Source organism: Polypterus senegalus, chromosome 12 (genome assembly GCF_016835505.1).
Source record: "Polypterus senegalus isolate Bchr_013 chromosome 12, ASM1683550v1, whole genome shotgun sequence".
Classification (NCBI taxonomy): Eukaryota; Metazoa; Chordata; class Cladistia; order Polypteriformes; family Polypteridae; genus Polypterus; species Polypterus senegalus.
The window spans coordinates 110,529,121-110,551,133 of NC_053165.1; the positions used below are offsets into that span (position 1 = coordinate 110,529,121).

At 41.5% G+C, this 22,013-nt stretch overlaps 1 protein-coding gene across 3 annotated transcripts in view; it reads left to right on the plus strand.

Annotated features, from left to right (window-relative positions):
• Positions 1-14,228, plus strand: part of cadm4 (cell adhesion molecule 4) — a 734,387-nt gene extending 720,159 nt beyond the window's left edge. For all 3 annotated transcript variants that reach the window (XM_039773253.1, XM_039773252.1, XM_039773254.1), the window contains 2 exons: positions 8,717-8,845; positions 13,573-14,228. In XM_039773253.1, coding sequence (XP_039629187.1) covers positions 8,717-8,845; positions 13,573-13,682 — 239 coding nt within the window. In that variant the 3' untranslated portion in view covers positions 13,683-14,228. The remainder of the gene's footprint in view (positions 1-8,716; positions 8,846-13,572) is intronic.
• The last annotated feature ends 7,785 nt before the right edge of the window (positions 14,229-22,013 follow it).

Here is a 22,013-nt window from a genome sequence, read left to right on the forward strand (position 1 = left end):
TTTTTGTCTACATTTTAAAAGAGCCAGTCTGATTAATCTTCTTCCCAGCAACCTTTGCACCCTTCAAATTTGCCCAGGGCTGTAGGGAAATGTAGGCTATTTTAAGTAGTGCTGCTACAAGTTTTTTCTTCCCTAAAGGTGCTATAATTTTATGGTTCATTGTCATGACACAGCGAGTTGTTGTGAGGGGTGTGGCTTTAGATTGATATTCATTATGATGTCATTAATGTGATGTATTATAAGCAGTGCCTCCTGAGGAACAGTGTCAAAGTTTAGGGAAAAACTATCAAAAAGAGAATCCTGTAGTGTCAATTTACGTAGATTTCTCGTTAACTAATCAGCAAGTGTTTTGTTTCTTCAACTGAGATTCTGGTTTTGAGCCCTGCTAGTTTTCTGTTTACATTTTCACATCCAGAACTTTATCCTTATCTCTTTTGGTCCAACTACTGTAGGATGTGTGTGGAATCTCTGTTTCCCCTTCTAGACGAAATCCCAGACCTAGGAAGAGATCTATACAATTTATGAACAAAGTTCACAAATTGGCAAAAGTCTGCATTAAATAGCTTTCACTTTCTCTGTCTGTGGTTTAGATGTTGTGATAGACTATTTTTCAACAAATACCCAAACACGTTAGGTACAATTAGCCAAGTAATACAATTAATTCATAACATAAGGATTATAGAAGATGGATTTATGCACATATATACTGTTTAAATAGACAGATATAGACAAAGAACAATAATATAACACAAAACATAAATTTATGCTAGCTAAGTTGAACTTTTTCCCTCTTATAGCAAAGGGCACATAACTTATGAATTCTGATCTTCAGTTAGTGTGGTCAAGATGGATACATTCTTCAGCTAGTTATTAAGTTTCCAGCTCCTGCACTTTGATGGTGGTGTTAATTTGCTCACAGTTCATCCACACTTGTTTACTTCCTCACATACACACAGCTCCTTGGAGTGCATTGGCATGTGTATGTGTGAAGCTACTCTGAACTTTGCTACCGAATTTAGGAAGAAATAATTATTGTTAATTATTAACAGCTAAAAAAGTAACCATCACACAGGTTAATACTTTTCAGTCACATTGATACCAATAACTAAAATACATTAACTGTCTTTATTGTAAATCTTAAGTTACAATTAACAGTTGTTAGAATGAAAGTAGGTGTACTTGTGATTTGGTTCCTCTTGACTCTTTGTGTAGTTGATGCTTTGCTCCAACCACCCTGAGTTGGCTTTCTCTGGTACATGTAGAAGGATGTTTTATCTTTTTTTGTTCAGATGATCCTCTCCTTCTTCGCCTTGGGTGCACCTTCTAATTGTGGGTGGTATTGCAGCTTTCCGTAAGGTTTCACACACTGTGGTTCTCTTTTGTTAGCATTATGTTTGCTGAGTTGTCAGTGATTAGAATATTTCTGTCTCTAGCAAGATGAACGTATGGCTTTCGTATGGTCTCCCTTTTGCACATGCACCTCGCTTTGCTTTAACAAGGTTTGGACTTGTGGAACCCTTCTCTTACTCCAATGCAGGCAGTATTTTACTGTTCCAGTCCAACACCGGGTTGCTCTTTCAAGTAAAAGGAACAGCTCCAGCCTTTGTTGTGTCCACACCCTAGCCAACAAGGGTCATGCAGACTAGAAATACAGACTTAGAGCATGAAGATCATATAGAAAGAGCTTAAATTCGAGGCTTGCAATGGATTGTAAAGGTTGGAATTGTTGTTGTTGGTTTCTTGGTGCACTTTTGCCCAACCTTTTTTTTGACAATTGGTGCAAAGTTTTGTCCATCTAGGTTGCCAAACATTGAGTTATAGCTCTTTGTTCACCGACCAAGTGCTTAGAAGATGCACGGTGGTAGACATTTCTGGATTTCTCCTTGTGATTGATCAGTCTAATCAAATAAAACACCGAATCTTGTATTCCAAAGAGGTTTTGTAGGGAGAAAACTGACACTTGAGCTAAAGTGAAGACTGCCTGGCAGCTGACTCTTAAGTAAAAGACAGGTGTGCCAAAACAAAGCGAAATCTCTTAATACCAGTCTGTCATAACTACTTCCGCCTTTGGCAGAATGGAGATAAGGCAGTGCAGGAGTGAAGACATATGATTGGTGCCAAGTGTTTTTTTCTTCTCATCTAAATGGCTAATACATCTGTTGCTCTAACTAGTTGATTAGCACGGCCAATCTACAGTATGCTGATTAGTCCAAATGAGCTCTTTGTGTTCTTGGCCCTAGGTGTGCCGTCTTATCAGTCTGTTCATGTCTGGGTCATCTGTCCAAGGGCCGTGAAAACTAGTTTCATATCTGCATAGCTTTTTTTTATACAATAAAGGTTGCACTTGAAGTAAAGTTACAAATATACACATTACGCACGTGCTTATCTGCAAGACTGATGCCTGTTATGCTAAGCAGTACCAAAGGCCTTTTACCGCAGCCTTTGAAAGCATGCAGAAGTGACAATGTTGCGCTCCCCGAACACTGCCTTTTACTAAGTCTTACTGGAATAAGCACAGCATGACCTTGTATTGGAAGAAGGAGGTTTGGAAAAAATAGATCAAGTGAATGATGCATCACTGCAGTTCCCAGTGTGGCATTTGACAAAATAAAAAAACATGAAAAGACACAAAGAACTAATGTTAACATTTAATGAGCATTAGAGGTGTAATCTCGTTTTTATAAATCGTATAAATGATGAACAGTTACAAATGGGATCATGTGCCCAACAAGGCCTTTGTAGTGCATGTTGGTGGAGGGTAAAAGTTCACTTGACTAATTCAGGTGTGGGTGAGTGGCAGGTGCCAGGGACAATGGAAGACATTAACGACAGACATGTCCTCCAATCATGAAGTATGAAGTTATTATCCTGTTGAGGAGTGTTATGCTCTGGGCAGACAATGGAGGTGTGTGACCCCAATTTAGGTTAACACTGTTTGGGGGCAGAATATTTGATATAAATACAGTACAGCCATCTTAAGCTTCTTGTCGTTGGTTATGTCAGATTTGCTGACCACAGTTTCTGATCTCATCCCCGGGCCACATCAGTTTAAACGACTGAAAATCACTGGGCATGCCTCATTTACTGTCTGACCACTGACTGCCCCTTTTTATGACAGACCATTGCGTGCCACCTGACGGAGCTACCACTGTATGAGGGGTTAATTGGTATGGCGAGTTCACTGCAGTCTTGGCCCCTTTTTGTTCCATTCTATTGTGATATATAAAACATTAGACATCAGACAGACAAACGTATCTTCTGTCTGTGAGGTCCAAAGCCCCCATGTTTCTTATTCTTAATCGCTTCATTATATGACTTGCATTTCCGGATGAGCATTCATCGGTTATCAGCTCTAATGCATGCAGAGCCTCCCACTATGACTACAGCCAAAATCAAACCTGTTTGATTTAATTTCAACAAGTCATGGACTAGTTGGAGTGACTCACTGGTTATGTCAGACTAGATGACAGGCCCCATGGGAGCACTCAGCTGAAAGTCTCCGACACACTAAAGTTATGTAAATAAAGGCTACCACTGTAAATCACTGGAAAAGTCTCATAACGTGATCAGGACTTTACACTCCATAATGTGTGAGGACAGATTTCATTTTAACCCATTGAGGTTTGTGGAATAATCAGTCCATCTTTTTATCTATTTTCTCACCTACTTTTCCAGTTTAGTGTCAGGGAGAGGTGGATACCAAGCTGGCAAACGTGGCCTGGGCACCAGCTCATTGCAGGGTACACTCCCACACACCCCTGCTCTGAAGTGCTGGCTTAGTTGCTAATAAACCTTATCGGCACATCACTGGGACATGATAGAATATGGACAACACACAAAATCTAGGATTCCAAAGCAGGGCACTGGAGTTGTAGGGTAACAGTGCTAACCACTGTGCCAATTTGCTTCTCTGCAGAAAAGAAAGAAAAACACAGTTTTCCAAATTCTATTTTATTCAATAAATTGTCTAAACCATTAATTTAGCAGTGAAAAAAGCAGATCAACATCATGATTATGACTCTGGTGCCCAATAAATTAGTTTCTTTTTTTGGATCGGGCCACGCTTACATTTTCTATGAAAACTGTCAACTTGAAGTTTTGCCTGCCATTAATTGCTTGATTGAATTAATATGCTGTGCACCTTCCCAATATAAGCAGGAGGATGCATGGTGCCTTCTTAGTGCCAGTTGACGACTATGTAGCCACTTCTTAATCAGAGTGGATGGATGCATAGCATCTTCTTAGTCAGAGTGGATGGTTGCAAGTCCCCTTCTTAGTAACACTGGGTGGATTCACGCTGCCTTCTTAATGATATAAAACCCTTTCTAAGTCAGAGCAGATTTTTGCAAGAAGGATGTGGAGAACTTAACACCTTGCTAGGTAATTCAAATGGACGTGTGACCTTTTCATAATGGCAGTGTTCCTTCTGTGCAACTGTATGTGGATTCATAGGCCCTTCTCAGTCAGAATGGATTGGTGTAGGACCCATTCCTAATAACATTGGATAGATATCTGGCCGCTTCTTAATGACAGTGGATAGATGCCCGACCCCGTCATAGTGACAGCCCATGTATTCAAAGCCCTTTCAGAGTGACAGTGGATAGATGCATAGGCCCTTCTAAGTGACAGTGAATGGATACATAGTCCCTTTGAAGAGACTGTGGGTAGATGCATAGCCCCTTGTCAGCCCAAACAGATGAATGCATGAGACCTTGTTAGCCGGATCACAGGTGTCCAGCCCCCTTTAAATGACAGAGAATGGGTGAACAGCTCCCTTCTTGACAGAGTGTGTGGATATGTGGTACCTTATAATTTAGAGCATATAAAATTATACCACCTTCTTAGTCAAACTGGAAGAATGCACAGCAATTTCCCACTCTGAACGTATCATTACTGCGTAACTCACCAAGGTTGGCATTGCAAATATACCTCAAAGAATATTCTTTCAAACCAGAATATACATGACAATGAACAACACGCTTCACTATGCTTGAATAAAATAAGGATCACCTGAGCACATTTTGCTCTTTCCGCCTCTGAGAGGATGGAGGCTGACTAGCAGGGCAGGTGATGTACTGTATGGTCCAGCTAGAGAAGGTGTGGGTGCCAAATACCAGCTAAAATTATTGGGCCTATGAAAAAGATTTCACATTTTAATTAGGATACAACATTGAACAGATCACAATGGATTTAATTTATCTTTTTTGACATTGATCAACAGAAAAAGACCCCATAATGTCAAAGTGAAAACAGATCTCTGCAAAATGGTCTCAATAAATTACAACTATCAAACACAAAATAATTGGTCTCATAAATATTCACTCCCTTCGTGACAGTATTGGTACATACACCTTTGGTAGCCATGATAGCCTAGCCTCTGTATGCACAAGGTCCCAGTCTCTCTCTTTATCGGCTTTGTACGTCTGCACACAACCATTTTTCCCCATAATGCTTTGCAAAACTGTTCAGGCTCTGTCAAGTTGCATGGGGATTGTGAATGAAGAGCATTTTTCAAGTTCAGCCACAAATATCCAATTAGACTGCGATATGGACTCTGATTCAGCCAATCCAGGGCATCAACATCATTTTTTTGCAAGCAATTCCTGTGTAGCTTTGTTTTTATGTTTGGGGTCATTGTCGTGCTGAAAAACAAATCTTCTCTCAAAGTGCAGGTTTTTTGCAGACTGCATCAGGTTTTTCTCCTGGATTTCCTTTGTGGCCTCTAGGGGGCACCATTGAACCTCAAACCCCGACACAATTGTACAGACAAGTGAAACATTCACAATCAATTATTTTATTTAACAAAGTACCTTTCCAGAGGCTCCTTGTTCCATTGCTGTTCCCAACAAATCATTTCCTTTGTTTTTCCTTCTACTATACTATTCCTTCACTCCTCCCTTTATCCACTCCCGACTCCGACTCACCAGGCCATGTGGAGGTCTTTCTCTTTTAGCTCCCAACCTAGGAGTACTACAGGTGCTCAATTTATTGCCTCTGAGAAGCACTTCCAGGTTAGGCAAGACCACGCTGGTCACTCAACATCTAATTCCCAGCAGGCCCTCCAGGTGGCAGCCTCAGAACCTGACAGGGCAGTTGTATGGGACCACAACTCCCATGCTGCCCTGTGGGTGCCCATACCGGGGCCCACCAGAAGGGATAATGCAACCCAGTGTAGTGGAGAACGATCTGCCCATAGCATGCAGTTTCCCACTGTCCCACATTTCTGGCCTCCTGACTGGGAAAGGGACCGCCATCCAGCCCAGCTGCTATGATGTAAGCTCTTGTGCACTTGCTGCCACAGCGTCCCTCCATGTTTGCCTCCTGGCAGAGAGGGGGAAGATTGCAGCTCCCATCCTAACCGTCATTTATTTTGGCTTCCAGGAAGAAAGCAGGGTCCTTCCCGACTGGGTCCACAGCTGGTCTATCACACTCTGTATTTTGCTACATTTATTTTCCCCACTACCCTCACAAGCCTTCCAGAGCCTACTGCAGAGAAACATCCTCATGGCATGATGCTGTCACCACCATGTTTCACAGTGGAGGTGGTGTGTTTTTAATAACGTGCTTATGCCAAACATGGCATTTAGTCTGATGGCCAAAAACACTTCTCAGACCACAGAGCCTTCTCCCAGCTGACTTCCCCCATGTGCTATGTGATAAACTCTCTGGCTGAGATGCTAAGTGTGTTTTTTACCATTGGCTCATTCTTGACTCAGCATAAGTTGGACATTCCAGATCAGGTGCATTTATACAACAGTTGATTGAGACGCCAGGCAGATGATCTCCATTGATGCTAATGGCAGGACTTCTAAAAGAAGCAGTTGGCTGCACCAGTGAGGATTTAGGTGTTACAGAGGGTGAATCCTTATGCGGTCAGGTATTTTGTGCTTTACATTTGTAGTCAATTTAGGTCACTTTGCAAAAATCTGTTTGGACTTTTAAATTAAAGAGTCTTTTTATGTTGATGAGTGTCAAAAAAGCCAAATTAAATCCACTGAGATGCACAGTTGTATAACAGTGTTTGCAAAAGATCACAGAGCACTCCACTATTTCACTAACCACAACACCCGATATCTCATACATGTGCTCAACTGTCCAAAGAGGCAGGACTAGCGGAGATCAGCATTCACAGATGTGGCACTTGGTGAGCACTTTGGGCACATCTCCCAACTGCATGTGTCCCTTTGCCTGCCCCTCTCTGCCTCGGGGCAACTCGTATGCCCCTCTATCCACCAGCCCGTCCCGTGAGACTCGCTGGTGCCCAAACACCCAGATGGACTCTTAACAGCCAGGAGATGCGTCTGTAGTGCTTAAAGTGCAATATAGCGATTGTGGTTCTGCTTCTCCAGGCAGTTCTGTTCTCCTAAGACAGGTCTCAACAACAACAACAACAACAACATTTATTTATATAGCACATTTTCATACAAATAGTAGCTCAAAGTGCTTTACATATTAAAGAATAGAAAAATGAAAGACATAATTATAGAAAAATAAATCAACATTAACATCGAATAAGAGTAAGGTTCAATGGCCAGGGGGGACAGAAAAACAAAAAAAACTCCAGGCGGCTGGAGAAAAAATAAAATCTGTAGGGATTCCAGACCATGAGACCGCCCAGTCCCCTCTGGGCATTCTACCTAACATAAATGAAACAGTCCTCTTTGGATTTAGGGTTCTCACGGAAGGGCTTGATGATGATGATGGTCACGTAGACTTCTTCCTTTTAATCCGTCCATCATTGTTGGAGCATCATGAAGCTTTGAGTAGGTGGAGGTGGCGCAGGCCACCACCACAAAGAAACCGGAAAAAGAAACAGAAAAGAGAGTAGGGGTCAGTACCGATTTTAGAGCCACCATGAATAGTTGTTATGATGAATTGAACATAGAGTATCAGGATTAAGTTAAATTACGATTAAAATGAAGTTATAAAAAGGCCATGTTAAAGTAATGTGTTTTCAGCAGTGTTTTAAAGTGCTCTACTGTATCAGCCTGGCGAATTCCTATTGGCAGGCTATTCCAGATTTTAGGTGCATAACAGCAGAAGGCCGCCTCACCACTTCTTTTAAGTTTTGTTCTTGGAATTCTAAGGAGACACTCATTTGAGGATCTGAGGTTACGATTTGGAATATAAGGTGTCAGACATTCCGATATATAAGATGGGGCGAGATTATTCAAGGCTTTATAAACCATAAGCAGAATTCTCGACCACCAGATTCAGACCCAGGTATGCTACACCTGGGTACCTGGCAAGGCATACTATTGTGCTGAAAACACTGTTGTATAACAATAAAATGGTAAAACTTCCAAGGGGCTGAATACTTTTATAGTCACTCAGAAGCACTATGGGATATTGCCAGACTTGCAGTATAAATGTATGATAGGTGGAAACCTGAAGAAATTTTAATGGGCTTTGCAAGAAAATGTTAAACAAGGATTTAGCCATGTTCTTCAATTCTTTACTGTCAGAATGCTGCCATTTATTAACCAGAGAAAGTCTGCGATACCCCTCACCTTTGTACAGCTGCTACAAATGTACTGGTGTCAAGGACTACTGCAGACTAAATGAGAATTTTTAATTGACAATCTGATCGACTCAAAAGAAGAAACGTAAGCAGTTGTCCATTTTTCTTTTACTTTAAAAAAGGTGACAGGAACAGTGTACACTTTACATGTTTTGATTTGTAACCTGTTCTCATGTCTCCCTTCTAAACTGACAGATCCTGGTGCAATTGTGGAAGCTCAGAGCTCGGTGCCCTACGCAATCATCGGGGGGATCCTGGCAGTGCTGGTATTCGCAGTCATCTGTGTACTCATCATCATTATCTGGTGCTCTGTTAGACAGAAAGGTAAGAACTGGAGACACAAGTTAATAGGAATGCTAAATGGTAAAGGGTCGGTTTTTGCATCACACCACCTGTGCCCAGCCTTAACAATCTGAAATTTTTAGTCCAATTTCAGCAATATGCCCACACTAAAAATGCACTGCTATTGAATTAAAATGGAAAGGAGTGAGTGTAACCCTGCTCCGGTCTTTATGTACAAATAATGCCAAGGTAAAGCCAAATATTTATTATGACCACTGATTTTGTGTTTTTGAATTAGTAGCTCTTTAATCCCCAGAACCCTAAATGTATGTCCAGAATGCACACCATCTTTATGTTACTTTCTTTCACAGGAATCAAATTGCCTTTGAGCTTGTGCATTTTACCATTTCCTCAATCCCTCATGTCAGTGTTAAAGTAATGTTCTGTCATCACAAATGGTTTGACTCCTGGCAAAGGCGCCTCATACTTGCAAAAATATTTCCTTGTCACTTCTCTTGACTTACTGCTACCTGTTGGGCCCATTTCCTTGTCAGTCTCTTTGATAGCAAAACATTTATTTGGGCTGCAGTGGCCTCTTCCTGGAGATGGCCGCTTTTTCTTTTAATTTTGTCCTACAACAGCTCTTGATGAGCTCAGTGGCACTGAGCCTTTACCGACATTGCCGATGTGTGCCTTCATTCCTCCTGCTATAGCCATAGTTTTACTTGAGGTTGACTGAATAATAGTGAGCTTAAAAGTATCATCTGCAACATAGGCCTTTGTGCAGTTTGAGTATACGCAGGAAATGTCTTCATCCACTGAGGATTTTGAGGGATGCTAATCAATGGTTACACGTCTTTGAGTTCTGGGTTGTTTCCAACTCAGCCTGTAACGCAAAGTAAAACCCATGACAATCACACGTACTCTACAGAGTACACACAAAAATAAAGCAGTTTGGACAGACAGACAGACAGAACTGAAGAGCAAAATATAATAGATAGATAGATAGATAGATAGATAGATAGATAGATAGATAGATAGATAGATAGATAGATAGATAGATAGAGATAGATAGATAGATAGATAGATAGATAGATAGATAGATAGATAGATAGATAGATAGATAGATAGAGCACAATATAATAATGGCCATCACAGAACTATAGAACATATAAAGGATGTCACTAGTCTCACATTAAAGAAGTTATTTTGTGTTATCAAACTGGTCTAACTTGTCATTGATGTGGCCCCTTAAGTACTTTCCACAGTACACCACTTTCACATCCAATTCCTAAATGGTGACCAGGGACCGCATGTATAAATGGTGCGTACGCACAAAAATGTTGCATACAAACATTTCCATGTTCTATTCGCGATTTAGAAAATCTAAACTTGGCATGAAGCCGCGCACATTATCACGGTAGCTCATACCCTGGCGTACACAAATTCTCCGCTCGGTTTTGCAGACTGGCGGCACCCAGCATCAAAGCAGTGCTACTGTTCCAGTGTGGTTTCCCTTTCTTTTTTAGATCCACATCCCTGACGCAGCTTTATAAATACACTGAAATTAACCGCATATTGTTTATTAGTGTAATGCATCTGATTGTAAATAACCTGTAACAATATAATGGTTCACAGAATGGTCAAACTATTCCAAATACCACAGCTGCTTTAGCGTTGTTACTCTCACTGCACCTTCATTTTCTTCTTTCAGCTGCTCCCATTAGGGGTTGCCACAGCGGATCATCTTTTTTCATATTACTCTCACTGCACCACTCGGAGTATTTATATCACTGTATCTGAGTGGGAAACACAGCTGTACAGCAGCTGACTGGAAAGAGAATTATCGGTATACAGCATTAAGCACACGCTGCATCAGCCATGCTTCCTGTTTGAACTGCTCTCATACGACAAACATTTCAGAGCCTTTCCTCGCAGTTCAGAAACAGTTTCATCCCAAGAACAATAAATGCACTCAATCAGTCCATCAATTGCTCCTTGTAGAACTGTTTGTACTTATAAGTACAATCACCTCACTGTAAACTTGCACTACAGTTATAATATCGCACAACCTGAGCCTCTTTATAAAGCGCATATTTACATATGATGATGGTATCATTTTTAAGATGAAATGCAACAAAATATGTTTATTATATTATACAGATAAAACTTTAACTTCATTTAAATAATATATATTATACGTTGAGCTAAAGGGTTATTTATATTGATTTGCATATTCAAAGAGGCATAATTCTGGGAGGAGATGGGGCAGGACAGCAGGTCGCGTGCACACGCATTACTTTTCACGTTGACCGGGATTTATGTAGCGGAAGAACATGGAAGTTGGTGTTCACACAAATTTATGCATCTGGATTTTTTTGTACATACGCACATTTCCACTTTTCTCTGCACGCTATGTTATAGTGTGAATTCTATGCACTGCGTTATGAATGAGGTCCCAGGTGTAGAGACTCTTTGGTGTGATTAAAAGTCAATAACCAGCTCCCTGATGTTAAGCTCAAGATAGTTCTCAACATTCTCCACCTGACTTCTATCCTTTGCCTCACCCCATTTGTCAACACACCCTGGTAGTGAAGAATCATGGGAGAATTCCTGCAAGTGACATGACCTGGTGTTATATTTATAGTTGGAGGTGTACAGAGTGAAGGGAAGAGAAGACAAGCCTGTTCCTTGTGGTGCTCCAGTGTTGCTCACGTCCATAACAGAGACACAGTCCTTGAGTTTCACAAACTGCGGTCTGTCCGACAGAGAGTCAATTACCCAGGACACCACAGGCTCATCCACCTGCGTTTACCCCTCAACAGGGATGACTAGATGGTACTGAAGGCACTGGAGAAATCAAAAGACAAAATCCTCACAGCACTGCCATCTTTGTCCAGGTCAGAATAAGCCTAAGAAGCAGAAGGATAACTGCATCTTCCACTCCAGTCTTTGTCTGACACGCAAACTGCAATGGGTCCAGGTGGTCTACCACAAGAGGACTCATATAATCCAGATCCAGCCACTCAAAGTTACTTTATGGGGAGACTTTAGGCACAAAGGAGATTAACATTGGTAAGCTGCAAGCAGCTGTCTTTTAGTGAGAGGGTCCCTAAGATACACATTTTATTCATTTCAGCAGAACTGACGTGCTCCCATTGTCTTTTTTAATAACTTTAGAAGAACAAGGACATTGCTGCTAACTAACATTAAAAGCTTAAATCATCACCTTGAAGCATGTCTTATTTAACAAAAAAAGTCAGTTCAAGTGATAAATTTGACCCTGACAAATATAAATTGCTCTTAGCAAGAAATCTTGATTACTTAATTACGTATTTTTCAGCATGTTCACAAATGATTAATACCTTCAATCACGGAACGTAAAATGTATTGATTATTAAAGGATGATGGGTAACGTGGCTACCCCACAGCTCCAGAGTCTTATGTTTGAATCCTGGCCATGAAGATGTTGCTTGTTCTCTCTGCGTCTTTGTGGATTTTCCTCCCATATGCTAAACATGCATGTGCTGGATTGGTTGACATTGGTGACTGCAGGCGTCCTAATCCCTGCCATTGGCTCCATGATGCCAGGAAAGGTTCCTGCCATGCCATTCTGAGCAGATTCAAGAAAGAATGAATGATTATTAAAAAATTGATTCATAATTAATACTTTAAATGTCTATATCTTCACTGGAAATGTGGATCAGGCTCAATTTATCTTTGAATCATGCATTAGCTATTACTCATATTACTTTGTCTTCTAAACAACTAGGAGAAGTAATTACCCTTTGCTTAATAAATGTGCGGGAGTCTTGTCCTTGGCATTGTGCGAGTGATAAATACTAAACACATCCAAGAAGCACAATCTGATTAAGTAATTTCTGGCACCATCTGCAAAATTAACACATGCAAGCCTGAAGGGTTAAGAATGCATTTATAAAAACGCTGTGGTCGAGAGAGGTACAACATGAGTCCCAGTAGTATTTAAGGTGCCAACTGTATCACGTCGTTTTAATAATGGCTTTGAAAACAAAATAGGCCATTGGCATGGCTTTAAAAAGATAATGTTAAGGCTGTGGTGCCTCTTCTAAAAGAACAGATGCTTGTCTGAGCGGTCAGTCTGGAGTAGAGCTCCATCCTGTACTGGATCTACAACCAAATGAGACGCCTCACAGTGGGAGTGTCTCAGATTTATAGTCCTCGGAATGGTAGGGGCGGAGTCACTTGTCCTCATTGGATGTCTGCTTGGAGCTGTGGGCAGAGAAAGAGATGACACCATTAGTAACCACACCCTCCTCGTGTCCAGGGGTGGTATTGCTTACCTTGGATGAACCCAGACCGTCTTAACGTCCATTCATCCTTGATCTATTTTGAAAATGCTGTCCATCTTGACAGTTTTAGCTTCAAGACTAGGACCAAATGAGGGATACCAGTCTGTACACACACACACACACACACATACATACACGTGCACCCTCATATATCCCCAATTTGGAAATATCCAAAAAATATTTGAAATAACTATTTTAATTTCCACAGTTTTTCTTAAAGGACGTGTCCATCCTGTAAGACATTAAAACCTCAGAACTGGAATAACAAAAGGTTATAGCAGGAGGACTATATTGATAATTTTAGATGTTTCTTCTTTTTTACTAAGCTAATAGCTTGTGCTTTGTGATGAATTTGAGTAATGGGTTATCTGTCTGCCTTGGACTTTACGGTTTCTATCTCATTCTGAATTTGTTTCTGGCCTTCTCTTTCACCAACAGGCTCCTACCTGACACATGAAGCTAGTGGCCTGGATGAGCATGGAGAAGTGCAAGAGGCCTTCCTCAACGGTAATGAGAATCGAGAAGGGAAGAAGGAGTATCTACTGTAATATTAAAATGAAAAAAAGTAAATAAATGAATAAATAAAATAAACCACACACAGAAAATACAGAAAAAAAACAAAACCCTCAGGCCATAAAGGGGCATGGTGAACTTGTTTGAAGAGGGGTAGGTGAAACAAAAAGTCCTGAATTGTATGTTGGCTATGTTTTTTTTTTATTATTATTATTATTATTAATTTGTATTACACAGAAACACGTCCAGACAGACTTGCCCCGATTGTGGATTTGGAGATTCTGAACAGTGCAGGGACACGCTTTGTGTCTGCCATATGTCTTAAGTGCAGTATTTTTGTATTTGTGTTCTGTACGCTTTTTCCACCTTGCACACTACTGCTGGACTGAATACCACTAGCTTGTTGGGTGGGATAGAAATGGGGAGAGTGTGCACTTCTAGGGTGGTGGCAGTTGTTCCCAAAGTCAGCAGGACTGTGTGTCAGATGTTCACTGTTGGGTCCAGGGACAATCTTGCAGGTTGCTATCTCTTGTTGTTCTGCTTGAGCTGAAATGTTGAGCCTTCCGTGTTGAGAATCTTGTGTACTGAGGCAAAAGGTGACAGTCAGTAGAAGTGGCACTTAACACATAAGCACTTTGATTACAACTCAGTGCCATCAAGTAATGAGCTACTGACAATAATAAATAGTTAGCGGCATCCTTTTGAAATCTTTTTTGATCCTAGAGTTTGTCCCACACTTGCACAGGCTCTCGTCACATGAATCTTCACTGGATTCGATTGAGGGAATCATAAGGGGCGATGTCCACTTGTTGCATATCCTCTTTCAGGCAGTCCAGCCATCTTTTTTTCTGCCACGTTTTCTTCTTGGACTTTAGGTTGTCGCTGCAAACCGTGTGTCCGTAACTTCAAAGGTGAGGTTCACACTTTTTCTTGATGACAGGCACCACTCCCAGAATTCTTGACACATTGTTACTCATGACATGGTCCAGCCATGTTAGGCCAACAGAGCATTTTCGTCTCCATGACATGGAGGGCTTGTTCATGCTTCGTGCCTGCAGGCTAGCAATCCATTCCGTACAAGGCGACAGGGCGGACAACAGTTTTGTAGATTTTCAAATTCAGATAGACTGAAATATAAACCAGTTACTTTGTAACGTCAGGAACCTTCCCCACTCAAGCCAGCTTGGCTATACCTTCAGCAACCCCATGAAAGAGACCACTCACCCTGTAAGCTGCACAGTAAATTGACCCTTGAGTCCTGAGTCGTTATCCTAAACTTACAATTAAGTGTCTCAGTTTGTCAGCCCTTTTCTCGAGATAGTATACATTCTGCTCTGTTTTGAGCCATGAACAATCCAACTCGGAGAGCAAGATGGCAGGGAGTGGGGTGAAATAGTACAATCCCTGGACCACGAAATGCAAGGCTATGGTTTCATTTACTCTTTCTTGTAAATTAAACAATATTTATTTCACTTTCTCACTAAGCAGCTTTAGAGTAGTACAATCTATATCCGTAAAGGTTATTAGTTTTATATATATTGCTGGGTTCTTGGACATACAGTGTACAAAAAAATGCCCCCTTTGTGCTCCCTTGGGACGCCTGGATAACCCAATCACTAGACATTCATGGGACCAAATTAATTTGTGGCTCTTCTGCAGTGGATTATAGATGTTGGGTGAGGTTTGAACGCCGGCCTGACACTTTTGGTGGGTATAGCTCCCTTTAGATATCCACAGTAAGATAAATGATTCTGCCTGTAAAATTCTGGAAGGATCTGGAAAACACTAAAGCGCCACAATGCAGGTCCCCCTTCTACTGTAGCCTGCCCTGCCATGACTATGCATTTAAGAAATAGGCTGTTGCCCGCCTGAAAATGCAGAGCAATCATTATTGTCTTCAACACTCCCCATCTAGCTGTGTTCTCATTATAGTCCACTTGTCTATGTTTGCCTTATTAGCTTTGTGAAAGCCTGGACCAGATGGTAGCAGACCCCTGATATAAACCAGTAGGACTGTTGAATGTAGTGGTCACCTGGACAATGAGCACTCAGATGTCATTTTTATTTTTTATCCAGCCTACTTATCGCATAGGCCTTATTCACACCAGAAACTCATACACAGCAACCGCAGTCCTCTACTCTTGAAGTTCTTTGGATCATAAGTGACTTCTATCCTTATAAGCAGTTCACACGTATTGAAAGCTTCCATCCATTTTCTGTTAGAAGAACTGCAGGGTCAGTTGTATCCCTACATGCACTTGCATTGGGCCAACTAACCTAGCATGCATGTCTTTGCAATATTTGAGGAAAACCTTGCAGTATCCACAGAGAACCGGAATTTGAACTTTGGACAGCGCTGTCTCCACCCTTATAGTATGCAGCTAATGTCTAAACCGATAGCTCAAACGCGGTTTGTTACCTGCTTCGATCTTGCAGTGCACCCCTTCAGCACATGTCAGGTATGTGGCCTGCCTCTCGGTGACTTGCTGTCTTATAAGATGAAGTGCACCTCCCTTCTTAATTTCTCTAAATGAAAGCTGTAGGAAATAGAGGGTTGACTTAATGATTACTACCCAGAATCCGTCATCGTTCCTTACACTGCTTTCTGCAACACTGATCCCTGCCGCATTAGGCATAATTACAGAGCTAATAAAGCGGGAATAAAACTCACTCCAACTGCTTCCTAGACATCTGCCAGCCAGGCCTCTAATACTGTCAAGAGATAAAAAAAAAAATGAAATTACAACAAATCCCCCAAATGTGGTTGAGAACCAGAGCTGTGGAGGGAGATAGTTGTGGACACTGGGTGCAACGCTGATATGATACACCTCAGTGAATGTCTAACAAGGAGACACATTAATCAAACAGACAAACAGCCAGCCTTCCAGGCAGCATGCACTACTGGGAGCGTCCCCCTTTGCATGGCTCCTCTTAGCCAACGTGGTCTCCGTCTAACATGCCACTGGCCCTTTCATGTTCACATGAGTATCAGTCTTCACATCTGCATCAGAGCACAGAGCCGCCTTTAATGATTAGACTGGCATTATTCTCAGTTGGCATTCGGCACAAATTGTTATTTGCCCGCATCTCTAGGGGTTAAGGATGGAGGGATCAAAGCGACTGTGCACTTTTTCAGTCGTCTGCAGTCTGATCCTAAGCCTTAGAGAGAACCAAACAGGGTGCGTTCTAGCACAAAAGCGTCCCGCTGTTTGGGGAAATGCTACATCTCCGGGGATGCAGGCTTGAAAGTATCCTCTATCGGCTCTCATGGGCTCCCAGATTGTGTTTTCTCTCTTTTATTCTCTGTCTTTCACGCTGCCATTTACAAATAAACATAATATTCCAAGGACAGAGGGGCTGCTGGATGCAAGCCCAGTGGCTCATTTACACTTGGGAGACCAGAGGTTTTGGAAAACTACAAACACTCACACAAGCTAAGGAATAAAAAACACCCAAAGCACATCTTAATTTGAAGATATTTCAAATAACAATCACCCACACACACTTGAGCGCAGATGCACATCCTTCAGATATGAGATTCCTTAGATGAACCTAAACTGTATATTAATTAAAATGCCCGGCTCAGTCCCCTGGCAATCTCTTTTGTATAGCCAGGCATTGCCTGGGCCTCTTGTTGCAGTTTTCCTAGCTGCCTGAGAAGGTCCTGCTTTCCAAACACCAGGCTCAAAAAAATGCAACCATGAGAGGCGGCAGCTTTCCCTGGAGCTGCACATTTTAGCATTTGGTAGCACTAACTCAGAATAGCTCCAGGTTGTAGCCATCAGTACATACTTGAGGAGACCACCCGTCGTTTCTTCTTCCTGCTTATGCAAAGTGTATTCGCAAAGCAAGCTGGAGGAAACGACTCCCAGCACTCAGTCATCCAACTGGTTCACTTGCTTCATGCCTCTGCACTGATTAGGTGCGTCTTGTTCTCAGTAAAACTCACATTTGCCCACGGTCTTGCCTTTTCTCTATTTCAGTCTAAATTTATAATGTTTAAAAAATACCATGTTGTAAAATGGGTGGCTTGTTGGTGCAAAGATCTGGATTCAGTTCCTCTCCGGCTCACTATCATGGTGGAGATTGCATTTTCTCCCTGTGTTCAGTTTAATCTTTTCCATGTACTCGAATTTTCTATCACACTAGAGGCCTGTTGTCCTAAAATAAAGATGGCTCCTATAGAGCAAGATCCCCTCTTCAAGTTTGGCAACGCATTGTTTTGTTTTCACCATGAAAAAAAATGCAGCCGCACAGTGATCACATCAGTAATGTAACTTTCAAAAGTAGTGCCCGGTTGTCAGCATGCATTTCTCTCTTGTTCTCCTTCTTGTATTCTGCATCCAGTATTAATCACCTCCTCTGATGTGCCTGATGCTTAGCAGATGTCACTACCACTTTTCCTTCTTTTTATACTAGAGTTCTTTATTGACAATCAATTATCAATAAAAACAATACTTACACTTGACGATGAATTTAGAAGACATATATAACATGATACAGTTAATTTTTTCCGCTAACCCTCAACTCTGTCACTTTATCGATCATTTTAATTTTCAGAAGTTGTAACCTTCCAGAATGTATCAGGTTATAAGCTTCCAATAAAGACCAAGATGAATGCTCTAGCCCCAGTAGTTTGCAAGTACCAGCAGGTTGCCACACCATATGTGCTTGCCGCAGCTGGTATTCTTCTTCTTCCTATCATGTAAATGGTTTTTGCAATTTGCTTCATGCGCAGCAGATGCCGCTGCACTTCTGTTTTTTTCTGCATGTCATCTTCTTGATCAGTTCGCTGTAAGGAACACACAAATGTAACTCACTTTGCGGAGATTTGCGCTTCATCAAAACACGCTAACAGCATGTATCGAGTCCAAAGCTTTTGATTAAGACCAAGATCGAGGTCCTAGCCCCAGTAGTTCACAATTAATTGCATGACAGATGGACAAACCATATCATTTTATACATATACTGTAGATTCCTCCCATGTATGAAAGACCAGCTCAACTAATAGGAGAATCAAAGTTGGCCTGCTGTGTTATGAATAGACCATCAACCAGTCCACTTAATGGCTTGTGCCCAATGCAACATTCTTCAGCTCTGAAAAATAGAAAACCCCAACTCAGAATACGGACTGAGCGGTCATCTAAGCAGCTACGGAAAAAGCATCGTTATTGCACTTCAGTTGTACATTTCTGCCTCATAACAAAACATTATCTTAAGTGCTACGTTAAAAAATCTCAATTAACGGTAGCCAAAAATGAAAACTAATTCAATATGTTAAATCTAATTAATTGTTAAGCTACAGAGCACAATATCATAAAGTGCATTAAAAGCAAACCACCATACAGTTCAGAGTAATGTGGTAAAGATGAGTAAGCTGTTCTGCTAGACTGAGCAAAGAAAATAAGATGGAGTGAAATCTCAACCGACCTGGCCACGGACTGGTTGAAGTTCCCATACATCCTGTGTTTCTTTACACACGCCCACAACTTTTTAATGCTACAGCATGCAAGATTTTGTAGTAATATGCAAAGAAGTGAGCCAAGATATCCGCACCCTCTCTAGTCCCCCCCCACAAAAGACAGACGGCAAAACAGCACTTAGGCAAATCCTTTGTAAATCGACATTAAAGTGGACTATTCTTTTGTCTTATGGCCACTCCTCACAAACGTCATTCATGGACAGTGTGTGGAAACAAGCAGGTGACCATCTGAAGGGGAGCAAAGCCACACAGTAACATAAAAGGAATTGGGCTAAATAGTAAGGCACAAGATAAGTAGACACTAGGAGTGGTGAGGACAGCGCATGATGATGGTGATTCACCCGAGGAAGGTTCAGATTTTACCAGGCAACTTTTGAATCCGACACTGAGACTTAGAAAACAGAGCAGCATTTCCCAGGGCCAACTTTACAGTCGGTCATTGTCCCTGTCACAAAAGACCTAATAAACGGGCCTTCCGCTGCTGCTGCTGTCTGTGTGTCAGTCCTTCCTCCTCCATCTCTAGGCGGAAAAAAAACACAGCATGTTAGACAATAAAGTGGACTGCCAGCTGCCATCTTCACACATTTGTACCACTGGATGACTGTGGATAACAGATGGGAATAAACTAAAATCAGCTTCTTTTCAGTACCACTTTTGGCTTTGATGCTAATGGAGTGTTGTGGTTTGTAGCAATTTAAATGAACTCTCAATGTGTTTTTAATAATCTAGCTGTACGTAGTGCGCTATTTAAAATAGGCACACGGTCAAGTATCCCACGCAATTTTTTTTAATATTCAACAATATATATCTCTTCAGCTTTATAAATTAATAAATTGCATGTACTGTACTTCAATAGTTTATATAAACATGCTAATTTAGTAAATAGATTTTCAAGATGAGTCCTGTAATTCATATTTTTACTACATATAAATAGGTAATTATATTGCATAATAGCGAGTAATGCTCAGATGGCAACGTAATTGAAGATTTTGGCATGCCAGGCCAGGCCTTTGAGGGAGCACTGGCTTCCTCCAAATCTCAACAGCCAAACGTTAAGTTAGATTCCACCACCAGTGAGTGTGGGTGTGCCGTGTGATGGACTTGTGCTCCATTTGAGGTCGAATCTCACTTTGGAAGTGACCCTGAACTGGAAAATGGATGGAAATCTTGCAAATGAGATGAGGCCCTTGAAGTAATGTACCACCCAAACATGACCATTTTCGCTTTTATCCGTTACTTACCCCATGTTGTTTGTAGTGATGGCTGAGAAAAAAAATAAATTTCATGGAGAATGGAGAAACATAACTTCTGAGAGAATGGGTGCCTATGGAGAACAATACAGGAGGACAGCAAGCAATATGAAAAACATCCATGAAAGAACCTCAAATTACTCGTGTTGCATAATTTACACATCAACTCATCCACTCGTATGCTCACAATATGCAAAGTACATGCATTATTTAAAAAAATATATATTTTAAAATAAATGAAATGGGTGGGGCAGTGGGTTCTGCAGGGTTCACATCCCAAGTCCTCCCGGTTTGGAGTTTGCATGTTCTCCCTGTGGCTGTCGGAGTTTTCTACAAGTGCTCTGCTTTCCCGTGTATGTGTGTTTGAGTGTGATGGACTAGCACCCTGTCCAGTGGTTGTTCCTGCCTTGTGCTCGCTGGCGTAGGCTTCAGCCCACCCCATGACCCTGCTGAGGATTAAGCAGGCTTAGAAAATGGAAAGGTATAGTACTTCTGGAAATTCAGAGTGGTGCATGAGCAGGAAACGCATTCAGACAGGATCAAGCTTTTGGAAGATCAATGAGGAAAGGAGGAAGTTGGAGGATGTCTTCAATCCCGTTTGAATGTGTTTCCTGTTCATGCACCACTCTGATTTTCCATATTTATTTTAACATTTTTTCAGCAGAAAATGCCTGCGCTTTGCATGTTGTGAGCACACAACTGAATGAGACATGACATGTGGATTATGCGACACGAGTAATGTGAGATTTTTTCATGGATGTTTTTGGTATTGTTTGCTGTTGTCCAGCGTTTGCCTCCATAGATGCCTAGCCTGTCAGAAACTTTGTTATTTTGGTTGACCACGAAACCATGAGATTAAAACATTTTCTTGGCCATCGCTACAAACCAATTGAGGTAAGTAAAATATACAAAATTATTATTATTAGGTGGAGAATTCCTTTAAGGACCAAACCAGGTTTGAATGTGACTATCTCCCTTAGTGATATTAGATGCCATTTGGTTTTACCATTTTGCCACTCTCCTGTCAACATTAAATCATTAGTTACATTTATATAGTGCTCTTCTAAGCCACTCAAAAATCTTTACATAGACAATGGAGAGCTATTGAACCACCACCAATGCATAGCATCCACCAGGATGATGACAACGGCAGCCATTCTTGCTCCAGTATGCGTACCACTCATTAGCTATTAGGCAGCAAATGAGAGAGAGAGGGAGAGAGGGGGGTGATTGGGGGGTCGGAATGACCAAGCTGTGGTGGGCAGTAAGCCAGGACATCGGGATACACCCTACTCTTTTTGAAAGATGTCCAGGTATCTTTTATGACCACAAAGAGTTAGGACCTCGCTTTCATGTCTCATCTGAAGGACGGCACCATATTTAGAGCACAGTGTCCCCATCACTGCATACCACACACACAGACCACAGGGTAACAGCCCCCTTAACGGCTTACCTACTCCTCTTTCAGCAACAACCCAAGCTGGCCAGGTCCAAAACCTGCTTAGCTTCAGGTGGATGAGCTGTTCTGTTGACAAATGTTCTGCCATATACATGTATATTGAAACAAAGCATAACAGAGGGTCTTTGTGGCTGAATGTCATACCACTCCTCTTCATGGCAGTGGCACTGCCAAG